Genomic DNA, 15099 nt, shown 5'->3' on the forward strand with positions numbered 1-15099 from the left:
AAAATGTGTGACTGAGCCTCCAGTAAAATAATAATGACTAAGGGACTTGAAATGATTGACCAAATATATAGTTGGTGGCTCAGGCAGTAAAGAATCTGCCTGTAATACAGGAAACCCAGGTTTGATACCTAGGACAGGAAGATCCCCTGGAGAAGGGAGTGGCAACCCACTCTGGTATTCTTGCCTGGAGAATTCCATGGACAGAGGAGCCTGGCAGTCTACAACCCATGGAGTCACAGAGTTGGACATGACTGAGCCACTAACACTTTCACTTTTCAGGGGACTTGAAATGATTGACCAAATGTATAGTTCAATAAAATCAATGTTTATAATAGTGTAGGTATGGGAATAAGCCATTTCCTGGGCCATAAGAGACAAGTAAGACAGGCAATCCAGAGGCTTTGGGCAACTATTAATAGGCCCGAGTCCAGTAATAGCACAGTGAGTGGCATATCAATGAACTCCTCGCCTGACCTGGGAATGAATATTCCTAATGCTGTGGGACAAATTGGTCATGAAATGCCTCCCAAATCTTTGTCAAAATTAAGACACAAAAGGAGGGTTTTGTAAAAGAAAAAATGTTGGCCACCATCCAGTTCTATAAGATGCGAGTCATTATCAGTGTAGGATGACACACAGTACATCCCAGAAAGGAATTCAGGGCGAAGAGCAGGATGAGGCATTTCATGCTCTGGCAAAACTGGCAGAACTGGCCCTCAGATATTTTCTGGAGAAAATTTTATGAATCCAGTTTCTTGCATCTTCCCATACTTAGAAAAGTACTAACACCATTAACTAAGATATCTATTCTTTTTGAATAGTAGTCAGCTACCAAGATGCGTGCTTGGTTGCACATATCCCTTTGTCAAAAGTCACGTGTATACCTGGCTTTCCCCTTTATTTCTTTGGAACCTGTAAAGCCCATGGTTTCTCTTAGAATTTTTATGGTTTAACACTTTACATTTATATCTTTGATCCATTTAGAAATTTATCCTAACACAGAGTATGAGATAAGGATCAAAATTAATTTTTTTCAGATGGCTATGTGGTTATCTCAGCCCCATTTAATGAACACCGTTTTTTTCCCAGTGGTTCATAATTTCTCTCTTCTCATATACTAAATTTCTCTATATATTCATATTTATAGCTGAGTATGGTAGACGGAATAATAGCCCCCCAGAGATGTCCACATCTTAATTCCTGAAACCTATGGATGTAACCTTACATCACAGTAGGGACTTTGCAAATGTTCTGAAACATATTGACATGTGGAACGATCCTGGATTAGTTGGGTGGGTCCAGTGTAATCACAAGCGTCCTTATATGAGGGAGTCAGGATGTCAAGAGTCAGAGAAGGAGATGTGATGATGGAAACTGAGATCAGAATGATTGTTGGCTTTGAAGATGGAGGAAGAGTCTACGGCCATACCACCCTGAATGCGCCCGATCTCGTCTGAAGATGGAGGAAGGGACCTCAAACCAGAGAAGGCAAATGCCTCTGAAAATTGGAAAAGGCAAGGAAACAGACTCTTCTAGGACCTCCAGAAGGAACATAATCCTGCCAACACCTTGATTTTAGTTCATTGAAACCCAGAATTTAGGAATTCTGACGTCTAGAATTATAAGACGTCTGTTGTTTTAAGCCACTAAATTTGTGGTAATTTGTTACCAGCAGCAATAGGGAACTACAACTCTGGGATAACTAGTCTGTGCCATTGACCTATTTTTGTGTACAAGTACATTTTAATTATTATAGTTTTATAATTTAGTTTATTGGCTGGTTGGTTCAGACCCTTTTATTTCAGGGTGTCCCTGGCTCTTCCTGCTTTTTATTTTACCATATAAAAGTGAGAATTTTAAAAAAAAAAAAAGTGAGAATTAGCTTGTTCGGTTCCAAAAAATTCTTGTTGACATTTTTACTGAGATCATGTCGTATTAAATTTAAAGATCAACTAATGGAGGACTGCTATCTTAAAGATGCTGAGTCTTCCATTACAAGTAGATAGTATGCTTTTCTGTTTTGTGTCCTTCATTATCTTAAAGTTCCTATTAATGTGTACTTTTCTTGTTAAGTTTATTCCAAGACATTTTATATTTTGTTACAATTTAAAACTATCATTGTAAAGTCAAATTTGTACAAAAAATTCAAACCATACACAAAAGAATATGGATGAAGACAAACTCATTCATATCTTACTAGAGAGCATCCTTCCAAATACTAGGGTTTTTTAGCCATAAAGAAGGGAATGACTATTGGATAGGCAACTGCCAGTGATTGACACAAATCCCACTGGGATTCCTATCGGAAATTCTGCCATAAAGGTGGTGTCATCTGCATATCTGAGATTACTGATATTTCCCCCCCAGCAGTCTTGATTCCAGCTTGTGCTTCATCCAGCCCGGTGTTTCACATGATGTACTCTACATGTAAGTTGAATAAGCAGGGTGAAAATATAGAGCCTTGATGTACTCCTTTCCCGATTTGGAACCAGTCCATTGTTCCATGTCTGGTTCTAACGTGCTTCCTAACCTGCATAAAGGTTTCTCGGGAGGCAGATAAGGTGATCTGGTAATCCCAGCTTTTTAAGAATTTTCTGGTTTGATGTGATCCACACAGTCAATGACTTTAACGTAGTCAATGAAGCAGAAGTAGATGTTTTTCTGGAATTCTCTAGCTTTTTCTCTGATACAGTGGATGTTTGCAATTTGATCTCTGGTCCTCTACCTTCTCTAATTCAGCTTGAACATCTGGAAGTTAAAGATGTTCACGTACTGTTGAAACCTAGTTTTCAGTTTACATACTGTTGAAACTTAGCTTGGAGAATTTTGAGCATTACTTTGCTAGCATGTGAAATGAATGTACTTACATGCAGAGTACATTATGCGAAATGCCAGGCTGGATGAAGCACAAGCTGGAATCAAGATTGCTGGGAGAAATATCAATAATCTCAGATATGCAGATAACACCACCCTTATGGCACAAAACAAAGAGGAACTAAAGAGCCTCTTGATGAAGGTGAAACAGGAGAGTGGAAAAGCTGGCTTAAAACTCAACATTCAAAAAACTAAGATCATGGCATCTGGTCCCATCACTTCATGGCAAATAGATGGGGAAACAATGGAAACAGGGACAAACTTTATTTTCTTGGGCTCCAAAATCACTGCAGATGGTGATTGCAGCCATGAAATTAAAAGACACTTGCTCCTTGGAAGAAAAGCTTTGACAAACCTAGACAGCAAATTAAAAAGCAGAGACATTACTTTGCCAACAAAGGTCCATCTAGTCAAAGCTATGGTTTTTCCAGTAGTCATGTATGGATGTGAGAGTTGGACCATAAAGAAAGCTGAGCGTGGAAGAATTGATGCTTTTGAACTGTGGTGTTAGAGAAGACTCTTGAGAGTCCCTTGGACTGCAAAGAGATCTAACCAGTCCATCCTAAAGGAAATCAGTCCTGAATATTCATTGGAAGGACTGATGCTGAAGCTGAAACTCCAATATTGGCCACCTGAGGCAAAGAACTGACTCACTGGGGAAGACCCTGATCCTAGGAAAGACTGAAGGTGGGAGAAGAGGACAACAGAGGATGAGATGGTTGGATGGCATCACCTACTCAATGGACATGATGAATTTGAGCTCGCCCTGGGAGATAGTGAAGGACAGGGAAGCCTGTCATGCTGCAGTCCATGGCAAAGAGTCGGACATGACTGAGCGACTGAACAACAACAATTAGAAATTCACTGAATTTGGAGAATTTTCAACTGAATAATATTAAGCTCTCTGGAAACATAAAGATTTCTCCATACAGGTTCTGAACATTTCTTAAAAGTTCATTCCTAGATATTTATGGGTTTTATTGTTACTGTGATCTTTTTTCTATTACATTATCTAATTAGATATTGTTAGCACTTAATAAAGCTCTCATCTTTTTATATTTTGTGATTACTATATTCTCTTATTGTCCCTTAAAACATTCAGGTATATAATCGTATCTATAAATCTTTCCAACATTTACATCTTTATTTTATCTTTTATGATTTCATTCTTTTGTTACTACACTTAGTAGCACTTTCTGCACAATAGTAATAGTGGCAATAGATAACTTTCTTCTTGATTTTTTTTTTTTTTTTGGTGGAATCTTAGTTCCCCAACCAGGAATCGAACCTGGGCCCTTGGTGGTGAAAGCATGGAGTTTAGGAATCCACTAGATCACCAAGGAATTTCCTTGTCCTTGATTTTAATGTAAGTATTTCTAATGTTTCATTAGCAATGAGATGATGGCAGCTCTCTGGGATATCTATATCTATGTATTATTGATCATGTTAAGCAAACACCTAATACCTTTTTACCTTTTTGTCCCCTTAATGAGGGATTTATGTTGACATAGATGGGAATACCAGGCCACCTAACCTGCCTCTTGAGAAATCTGTATGCAGGTCAGGAAGCAACAGTTAGAAGTGGACATGGAACAACAGACTGGTTCCAAATAGGAAAAGGAGTACATGAAGGCTGTATATTGTCACCGTGCTTATTTAACTTATATGCAGAGTACATCATGAAAAACACTGGGGTGGAGGAAGCACAAGCTGGAATCAAGATTGCCAGGAGAAATATCAGTAACCTCAGATATGCAGATGACACCACCCTTACGGCAGAAAGTGAAGAACTGAAGAGCCTCTTAATGAAAGTGAAAGAAGGGAGTGAAAAAGTTGGCTTAAAGCTCAACATTCAGAAAACTAAGATCATGGCATCTGGTCCCATCACTTCATGGCAAATAGAGAAACAGTGGGAACAGTGGCAGACATTATTTTGGGGGGGCTGGCTCCAAAATCACTGCAGATGGTGACTGCAGCCATGAAATAAAAAGACGCTTACTCCTTGGAAGAAAAGTTATGACCAATATGACAGCATACTAAAAAGCAGAGACATTACTTTGCCGACAAAGGTCCGTCTAGTCAAGGCTATGGTTTTTCCAGTAGTCATGTATGGATGTGAGAGTTGGACTATAAAGAAAGCTGAGCACTGAAGAATTGATGCTTTTGAACTGTGGTGTTGGAGAAGACTCTTGAGAGTGCCTTGGACTACAAGGAGGTCCATCCTAAAGGAAATCAGTCCTGAATATTCATTGGAAGGACTGATGTTGAAGCTGAAACTCCAATACTTTGGCCACCTGATGTGAAGAGCTGACTCATTTGAAAAGACTCTGATGCTGGGAAAGATTAAAGGCGGGAGGAGAAGGGGACGACAGAGGATGAGATGGTTGGATGGCATCACCGACTCAATGGACATGAATTTGAGTAAACTCCGAGAGTTGGTGATGGATAGGGATGCCTGGCGTGTTGCATGCAGTCCATGGGGTCTCAAAGAGTCAGACATGACTGAGCAACTGAACCGAACTGAACTGATGTTGAATTTTATTGGATATATAGAACAGAACTTAGCACTCCGAAATATCTCTTGGTTTGTGGGTTATTTCAAATTGAAAACAATGAAGACCTGATCAAGATCAGAAAGTAACTTTGACCTTTCCCCTGATTGCCTAAAAAAAATTCAGAGGGTTTGTTCCTGGACCAGAGGTATCACAAGTCTACTCTGTGTTCCATTGTTTCTGCATGACCCAACAAATATTTATTTGCCAGACATTTGCCTTTCCATCTGCCTTCCTCTCCTTTAAAGTCCTAAGTCACTATCCCCAACATCCTGTTTTGTCTTTAGCTAAAGATGGTTTTTAAAGTGAGGGTTTCTGCTCTTCTGCAGAATTACTCAGATTTCCTGGGTCACTCCCAGGTATACATATTACTAAACTTTTGATTTTTCTCCTTTTGTCTTAATGTCAATTTCTCAGATCAGCCAGAAGAACCTATGAGAGTAGAGGAAAATTTCTTCCTGACAAATGCTTTCCAAAGTGATAAAATTAGTCATTTGATTTTTCCCCTTGACCTCTTAATATAGCCAATTATAACTTATTTTTTCTAATATTGATCACTCTTGCACTACTCAAATAGATGATTTGAACATGACATGGGATTTCCTTTTCTAGATTTCCTTTTTTGTGCTCCAGGTTGATTATGCTGATGAGATCATATTCTTGAACAAATGATCTGATTTCTGCTGATTAAGTTTTGGTTTTATTAGAAGTTGCCTCCTTGAGATTTCAGATTGGTCACTTGTAATTTAGGATATATATATTCAAAACTTCAATTACACATTAATAGATATTTTCATGAATTGCTAATTGAACTGTTAGTAAGAAATCTACTTTGTCTTACCTCCAGCTTAGTTGGTTGTCTTGGAGGAAAGGAACATAAAACTACTCAAATTTGTTTAAACTGAAAAAAAAAAAAAAGATGATTGGAATGTAGGGAGATTATTGGAATGTAGAGCTATCTCATGGACCTCAAGAACATTAAGTGCTGCTGGGCCCCTTAGACATTGGAAAGATCTGGGAAGCAGTCAGATTTCAAAACAGTTTCTTTCTGTTTGACTCTCTCCCACTTCCTTATCTCTCAATTTCTTAACCTTTCTGCAAATGGGTTTTCTCTGGTTTGGTCCACACAGCCACAGGAATTGTATTTTAATGAAAGGTCAAAGTCATGTATCATTACACAGCCAAGATGGGCTGTGGGTTTGCAGGTGTTCTAAGGAAAGTATGTGAAGAATAGGCATGAAGGTGTGTATCTCTGGTATGGATGGCAGTTCACTATTATCCCCAATTACTACCTACAATCACTAGTTAAGTTAATTCTACCTCCAGAATGCTTCCTGAATCTGTTCTGTTATTGGTCTAATGCAAACCTTCATCTTGAGAAATGGAGTTATTTCCTGCCATGTCAATTAACAAGGATCTCACCAAACTCTTGCATCTTCCCAGACATGGAAAATCACCAAATTTCTTAACTTGGGATATCTGGTTTCCTTTAACAATAATCTCTGATATTCAGCCTGCCTGCCCTTTGTTGTAGAACTTCTATATAACTTGGCTCCTCCCCTTGCCTCCTCTGAGCAGTTCTCTCAAGGCTACTTGAGATGCTGCCTCCTGGGGTTAAGTCCTAAAAATTCCAGCCAAATAAAACAACTCTCAACCTTTAGGTTGTGACTGTTTTTTAAATCGACAATCTCTTGCTTGAAATATTTCAAGCACTGCCCAACAGTTTCTGTTGTTTTTACTCTATCCTGAAATCTGTTCTTCAATGCCACAGGGTAACCATGTGAGGATTAAATAAAAACTTCATGAATTTTAAAGCACTCCACAAATATAAAGTGGTGCAGAACAAAAAACAGGTCTAAAGCATGAGATTCATCGTATTAAAAACTTTCAGATGTACCCATTACCTAAAGAATAAAGATAAAAGTTCTATAATGGTCTTATGTCTCTTCATGCTGCTGCTGCTGCTGCTGCTAAGTTGCTTCAGTCGTGTCCGACTCTGTGCGACCCCATAGACGGCAGCCCACCTGGCTCCTCTGTCCCTGGGATTCTCCAGGCAAGAATACTGGCGTGGGTTGCCATTTCCTTCTCCCTACGTCTCTTCATAGAAATGACATAAACGTAAACTCTCAGCACCTGGTAAGACATTTTTCCTCCCTCATCAGACAGTATTCCTTAACCACACTGTTAATTTCCATACCCACACTGCGCTATTCGCTTTGTGTCTTCTATCTCATCTCCGCCCAGTAAACACTAATCACCCTTTAAAACTGGAATCAACTTTTAATAAACTACGAAAAGATTCACATTCCTTTCTTTCTCTCCATTAGCTCTTTGTTCCAGTTTCACCCATGTACTTCAGCGTCATCAGCTCCACCATCTACAAGAGCCTAGAAAGCGCCTGAACTCCGTAATTGGTCTGAGTTAGAGGCTCAGCGCAACCAGAAGAGCCAAATCCCCAGGTTAGACTCTTAAGAAACAAACTAAGAGCTCTCAGGGCTGTCCGACTCTTTGTCACCCCATGGGCTGTAGCCCGCCACTCTTTGTCCATGGGGATTCTCCAGGCAAGATTACTGGAGTGGGTTGCCGTGCCCGCCTCCAGGGGATCCTCCTGATCCACGGGATCTTCCTGACCCAGAGATACGAACCCAGGTCTCCCGCCCTGTAGGCGGATTCTTTACTGTCTAAGCCACCAGTTCCCAAGAGCCTGGCGGTTTCGGAGAGGGGCTGAGGAGCTACAGCTGAGTCGCCCGCCCGCGGTGCATACTGGGATATGTGGTCTCGGGCGGCCCACAACCTCTTGGGAGTTGTAGTCCTCGATCTGGTAAAGGGTGAGAAAAACGCAACTCTCAAGTTTTGGATTAGTCCTGAGGGAGAAAAAGAAGACGGGAACCCATAACATCCTGCAAACTAAAGTTCCTAGAGCCCAACTCTCGGTGTCACGAGTGGTCGAAGCGGCTGGAAGGCGGGCCCGAGAAGGGTGGGGAGACGTTACGTTGACGTGGGCGTGACCTTGTCCAGTAGGATTTGGCGGGATTTCCGAAGGCTGTAGGCAGAGCGCGCGCTGCGGCTTGAGACCGAGGCGTAGGAGGAGGCGAGTCGCGCCTTAGGAGCGCGGTTGGAAGCTGAGACTCGTCTGGGTTTCGTGCAGAAGGCCGAAGCAAGGGAGTAGAGAAGCGGGGCACAAGCGAGGGGACCTACAGTCCGTCGGGGATCGGGCGCGGGCGGGCCCAGCAGACGGTAGTCCGAGAGTGCAGCCTGCCCTAGCGAAGCACGGCAGGTCCAGGTGAGTGTGAGACGCAGCCCCGGCCCCTTCCCACCGCCCTGTTAGTCCCGGCATACGCCGAACCCAGGCTTAGACCCAGATTCGGGCCCCAACTCCGCCGCAGGCTTAGGGGCCCCTCCGTTTCTCCCAGTGAGAAACTCGGAAATGGCGGGGCCAAGCCGGGACGTGTCCGGGCTGCTTCGACCGTCGGAGTTCGCTGAGGGGAAAATAGAAGCGCACTCTAGCGTTTAGAGCTGGGAGGAACCTTGGGAGGCCTTCATTTCCAACACCTACTTAATGGGCGTCCGCGAGGAATCCAAGATCCAGAGACGTGTAGTGACAGAGTCACAGCTCTTAAGCCAGAGCCACGGTTTCCAGGTTTCGGGTCAGTGCGCTTTCCGTCACACAAAATTTTGCTTACCAGAGTACCCACCTCCAGTTGCCAGTAAGATAATTGGCTTTTTCTAATGCGGAAGACCGTTCACGTGATATCTAGGTAATGATCTGTAGTGACGGATGCTGTTTTTTCTTAAACTTGTAAGCCAAGTGTAGTATGCAAATAGAAAAATGCACAGATCAAAAGTGTATACAGCTTCATGAGTCATTACAAAATGAATATACCACTCAGGTCAAGAGAGAATGCTGTCATCACCCGGAAGCCTCCCTTGTGCCCCCTCCTCTAATACTCTCCCTTCTCGCCAGAGGTAACCACTGTGTTGACTACTAATACCATTGTTAATTTTGCCTGTTTCTGAATTTTATATAAAGAAAGACTATTTTTGTGTCTGGCTTTGCTCAACATTCTGTAGGTTCGTAAGTGTCTTTGCATTTAGCAATACTTTCTATTCATTTGTATTCCTATTCATTATACCCAGGATGGATATTTGGATTATTTCTAGTTTTTAGCTTTCAGGACAGAGGTGGCTGAGAAAATTCCCGCATACAGTTTAGTGCACACGTGTATGCTTTTCAGTGGGTTAATAATAGAGTGGCAAAATTCCTGGGTCAAAGCATTTGTCTGTCTTCACCTTCCATGTTTAATACAGTACCAGTACACTCAAACCAGCGGTGAATGAGTGTTCAGTTGTTCCACACGTTTGCTAATAGTTAATGTTGTTGATCTTTTAAAATTTTAGCTATTACCTTGTGGTTTTAATTTTAATTTTCCTGATTATTAATGAAGTTGAGCGTTTGTTGATACGTTCATTAGCCATCTGAGTATCTTCCCTTGTGAAGTGCTTGTTCAAATCTCTTTTGCCTATTTTTTCTTGGGTTGTCTTTCTTGCTGATTTGCAAAAATTCTTTATATATTCTCGTATCAGCTCTGAGTTATATTTGTGGTAAATATTTTCCCCCCTCACTATTGTTCGACTTTCCTTCTTGCAGTGGTGTCTTTTGATTAGATGTGCTCAGTCACTCAGTCATCTGGCTTTTTTTTTTTCCAATTTTATTTGTTTATTTAGCTGCACTTGGTCTCAGTTGCGGCATGTGGAATGTAGTTCCCCAACCAGGATCAAACTCGGGCCCTCTGCAAAGAGAGTGTGCAGAGTCTTAGCCACTGGACCACCAGGGAAGTCCCAGCCCTCTGACATTTTGTGCCGCCGTGGGCTGTAGCCCTCCAATCTCCTCTGTCCATGGAATTTTCCAGGTGCATTTTCTACTCCAAGGGATCTTCCCAACCCAGGGATTGAACCCACTTCTCTTGCATCTCCTGCATTAGCAGATAGATTCTTTACCACTGCACCACCTGGGAAGCCATAGCCTTTTTTTTTTTTTTAATTATTTATTTATTTGGTTGCACTGGGTATTAGTTCCTGTATGTGGGATCTAGCTCCCTGACCAGGGATGGAGCACCAGCCCCCTGCATTGGGAGCTTGGAGTCTTAGCCACTTGACGACCAGAGAAGTCCCAGCCATAGCTTTTTTTTTTTTTTTTTTCAGCCATAGCCTTTTAATGGATAGAATTTCTAAATTTAAATATAGTCCAGTTTTTCAGCCTGTTGCATTTTGGTTATTGCTTTATGTATACAGTTCAAGCCATCTTTTTCATAAATTATGAAGGAAGACACTTTAAGTTGCCTTCAGATGATTCTGATATTTGGAATTATAAACTCATATTATGCTAAGCATGCCATCTAAGAGAACTCCACCTGAACCAGTCAAGAACAAATGGTCACCTGTCAAGCCTCTAAGACTGGAGATTCCTTACCTGTTATTTTTTTTAGTTAAATTTATCTTGATTGTTAAATTGTCCAGATAATTTTGATATGACTTAAGCATATTTATCCTTGTAGACATCAAGACTTGTTTGCTTTTATTAACACCTCATGAAGATAATTACAATTTTTTGTTCTCCATTCTTTCAATCAGTGCAATCTTAACTGTTAAAATAATCTGACTTTTGGTATTGGCCTTATATGGAAGATTTCAAACTGAGCAGGATACTTCCATGACTACAAACTATGATCCTTGCCTAAGGTGGGAAGAACTCTCATCTCAGTCCACTGTTTCTGTATCAGGAGTGGAGATTTATGGCAATGATTCTGTACCTTCATTTCACTCCTTTGCCATCACCCCCAAACCCTGCTTGCTTGGAAGGGAACAGTGGAACTGAAACGGTTTAACCCTAAATCAGTTTTGGGGTTTTATTAAGTAGAGTCCTGGAAAATCTGCATTCAGTTGCCGAATATTTAATAAACACCTAACATTTATGATGTTATCATGAGTTATACACAAATAAGACTTGGCCCTTATCTATAAGAAATATGAAGCAGGAGAACTGGGGGACATAGTTCATCTAGTTAAGCTGTCTAGGTGGAAGGGAAAGCTGGTGAGGGATTTCTTCTTTTTCCTGCCATGGGTAAGTCAGTGATTAAACCAAAAGCCTAGTAGTCTTTTTTTTTCCTTAATATATATATTTTACTGAACTATAGTTGACTTACAATGTTTCAGGTGCACAGAAAGGTGATTCAGTTAGACATATACATATATATTATTTTTCACTTTATTTCCCATTGTAGTTTATTATAAGATATTGACTATAGTTCCCTGTGCTATACAGTAAACTTTTGTTGCTTATTGCGTATCTGTTTTTTTTAAATTAGAAATCTAGCATTCTGTTCATACTAAGTCAAACAAGTAGAATCAAAATGCCATAAATTTTTTAGCTAGGTATAAATTCATAAGTTTTCTAAAATATATTATGCATATTAAATATATATATATATATATATCTCTCCCCAGAGGAAAAACCTAGTGATTCTTTAAGAGATTTACTGTAAAACTATGTTTGCACGTCTGTACTTTCTCTAGTGTTCTTCCTGATGGCCATCTGTGTTTTTCAGTATTGCACACTGAGCAATGGCCATGGAGATGCAGCTTGAATCAAATGCAGATACTTCAGTGGAAGAAGAAAGCTTTGGTCCACAACCTATTTCTCGATTAGAGGTATGTGCTTGGTTGCTAATTTTAAAATTATAATGTTGGATAAGATTGTTCTACCTACTGGGAGGAATCACAACCTTTACATAAACTGAAATCCAAATTAGAGTTTTCAGGAGGGTCGTCAAGGATCCTATGGAAAGACTTAAGACAGTTGCTAAACATGTCTGCCAGGTCCCTTTTTTGTCAAGAATTTTTCCCCTACTTTTTCTTTCTTAGAACTGGATGTCAGAAACTAAGAAGCCCTGGGATCCCATGGTAGAACCTGTGCTGTTTGTACAAAGTATGAAATTACCGTCCAGGGAATTGCAGTGGCCTGGGCCAGCTATGCAGGAAGTGGAGAGGAGCAACATCTCTCCACCAGCCTGGATCTGTGATGAAGTTACTAAGAAGACAGCTGTCATAGACAGACTGGCTTGGGGTTAAGATGTGTGAGTTCAAGACTGCACAAGAACATCAAGCACCAAACCTGGGACCTTGCACTTTTTCTGCACATTGTACAGAGGTCCTAGAGTGAGTGCCGTTGACTTGGGCTGAAAGAATTAGGAGAGTATACTGAGAAGCCTTCATTCTTATCTCTTTATGCATATTCCTCCCATCCCCCACCTAAGCTTCAGCTTTTCAGAAGATACTTAAACGGATTTGTTAAACACATTGGAGAATTCAGAGTCATAACTTTTGGTTTCAGTGAGCATCCTTATAACCACACATGTGTATTGCTTATTGCTTAAATCTTTATAACAGACCCGGGTTCTAGGGGTAGGTACTATTTCTCTCCCCTCTCCCAAACCTTCCCTGACCCCAGATACATACATATCTCGCTAATAATGCATGCTTTCCCCAAGTCATGGTCTTGGTGGCTAATAAAACCAAAGCTGACTTTGTTTATAGGGAGAAGGAAGTGCCTTTGGGTGGTTTGTTTTTGAGAAGTGGCATGTAAATCCCTGACCAAAAATTGTTTTCCTCATTCTTAATATCAGTTGTTAAAGCAGAGCTTTCGAGTTATTGGGCAACAAAGAATGTATGCTAAGATATGCTCCCCTTAGCTCTGGGACAGTCTTATCTGTTTACCCAGCTTAGTGTAAAATTTATTTTTCTTTATGTGTGCTTGATGTAGAAAACTTTGGGAAGCACCAGTTTAAAGTAGCCTTTTAGGGCCCAGGTCTCAAAGTTCATTTAGAGTTCCAGTCAAAAGGTTACAGGTTTGATCCCAATTCATGAGAGTCTTTTAATATACATAGTGCTCGTTTAAAACTACTGGTTTTGATAATGAATGAAAAGTGAAAAAAAAATGCAAGTAAAGTCGCTCAGTCATGTCTGACTCTTTGCGACCCCGTGGACTGTAGCCTTCCAGGCTCCTCTGTCCTTGGGATTCTCCAGGCAAGAATACTGGAGTGGTTTGCCGTTTCCTTATACAGGGGATCTTCCCAACCCAGGGATCAAACCCAGATCTCCCGTGTTACAGGCAGACTCTTTACCATCTGAGCCACTAAGAGAATACCTTTGATGATGAATAGATTGGTAATTTGTTATGAGATGCATCATATGTAAGGCATACTTTTAAAAGCTTTTGCATATAATATCACAGTTAAAAACAGCCTTGTGAAATAAGTAGGGCCAATATCCACATTCAACAGATGAGGGAACTAAAGCTTAGATTTATCCGTAGTTTTCTTCACTTGCAGCAATGTGGTATAAATGCCAATGATGTGAAGAAATTGGAAGAAGCTGGATTTCATACCGTAGAGGCTGTTGCCTATGCACCAAAGAAGGAGCTAATAAATATTAAGGGGATTAGTGAAGCCAAAGCTGATAAAATTCTGGTAAGTACCGCTTGTGTGACTAAGAGAGGCAGCAGTGGGATTGGTAAAGAGTATACAGTGAAAGACTGCAGTCTTCCTTCTTCCATCCCCTGTTGTGTCACCCTCTTCCCCTTTCCAGAAGTGACTGTATTACCAGCTAGGTATCTTTCTCCTTGCATAAACTGGGATTTTTTCCTAGAGAACTGTAATATCATGGGGGTGTGACATAAATACTGCCAAATTGATACCAGTTTGCACTCCTGTCAGCTGTGAGTGATGTGTGCCTTATCATTTCTGGATGTTATAATTTCATGCCTTAGAAATATACTCATTAGTATGTAGCCACTGAAAATAGCTTTGAAGAACATTCATTGACATATGAAAATGTTCCTGATATAAGAAAGCAGGTTAAAAAATGTGTTTGTGTGCTTATGTCTTTATCTTTTTAAATGTGTGTATTTATATACATACAGCATATACACTGGGGATAACTACAGTAAAATACTAACACTGTTGTTTCTGGATGGTGAGAATGTGAACAGTTTATTTTTGCCTCAATTTTCTGAAGTTTCTATAATAGACTTGTATTACTTTTTTTTTTTTAATATTTATTTATTTGGCTGCACTGGATCTTAGTTGCAGCATGTATGATCTAGTTCCCTGAACAGGGATCAAAACCAGGCCGCTTGCATTGGGAGGATGGACTCTTAGCCACTGGACCACTAGGAAAGTCCCCTAAACATGTATTACTTTAAATAGAAAAGTTGTTTTTATTCCTTGAATATTAGAGTCATGTTAATTAGGCTGCCAGTGTGTACAGTCTATTAATTAACTAGTCATAAGCAAGATTCTTTAATCATAAGAAAGTGTGATTACAAATCATTAATGCTTAGTTTTTTTAACTTTAGTAAATGATGAAAAAGTGATTTTACAGGCTTAACCAAAATAAGATAATAATAATCCTTTATATTATATTGCACTTTAACTTTTTTAATTGAAATTTTATATTAGACTATAGTTGGTTTACCGTGTTATGTTTCAGGTGTATAGCTAAGTGGTTCATATGTCAATACATATACAATATTTGTTCTTTTTAGATTTTTTTTCCAGTACAGGTTATTATAGAATATTTAGTAGAGTTCCTTTATAGCACTTTAACTTTGAAATCC

General features: G+C 40.1%; 1 protein-coding gene across 1 annotated transcript in view; it reads left to right on the plus strand.

The window, feature by feature from the left end:
• The first annotated feature begins 8249 nt into the window (after nucleotides 1-8249).
• Nucleotides 8250-15099, plus strand: part of RAD51 (RAD51 recombinase) — a 38154-nt gene continuing 31304 nt past the window's right edge. Inside the window, exons 1-3 of the mRNA XM_043471497.1 lie at nucleotides 8250-8709; nucleotides 12032-12134; nucleotides 13814-13951. Coding sequence (XP_043327432.1) covers nucleotides 12048-12134; nucleotides 13814-13951 — 225 coding nt within the window. The 5' untranslated portion in view covers nucleotides 8250-8709; nucleotides 12032-12047. The remainder of the gene's footprint in view (nucleotides 8710-12031; nucleotides 12135-13813; nucleotides 13952-15099) is intronic.

This window comes from Cervus canadensis, chromosome 6 (genome assembly GCF_019320065.1).
Source record: "Cervus canadensis isolate Bull #8, Minnesota chromosome 6, ASM1932006v1, whole genome shotgun sequence".
Classification (NCBI taxonomy): Eukaryota; Metazoa; Chordata; class Mammalia; order Artiodactyla; family Cervidae; genus Cervus; species Cervus canadensis.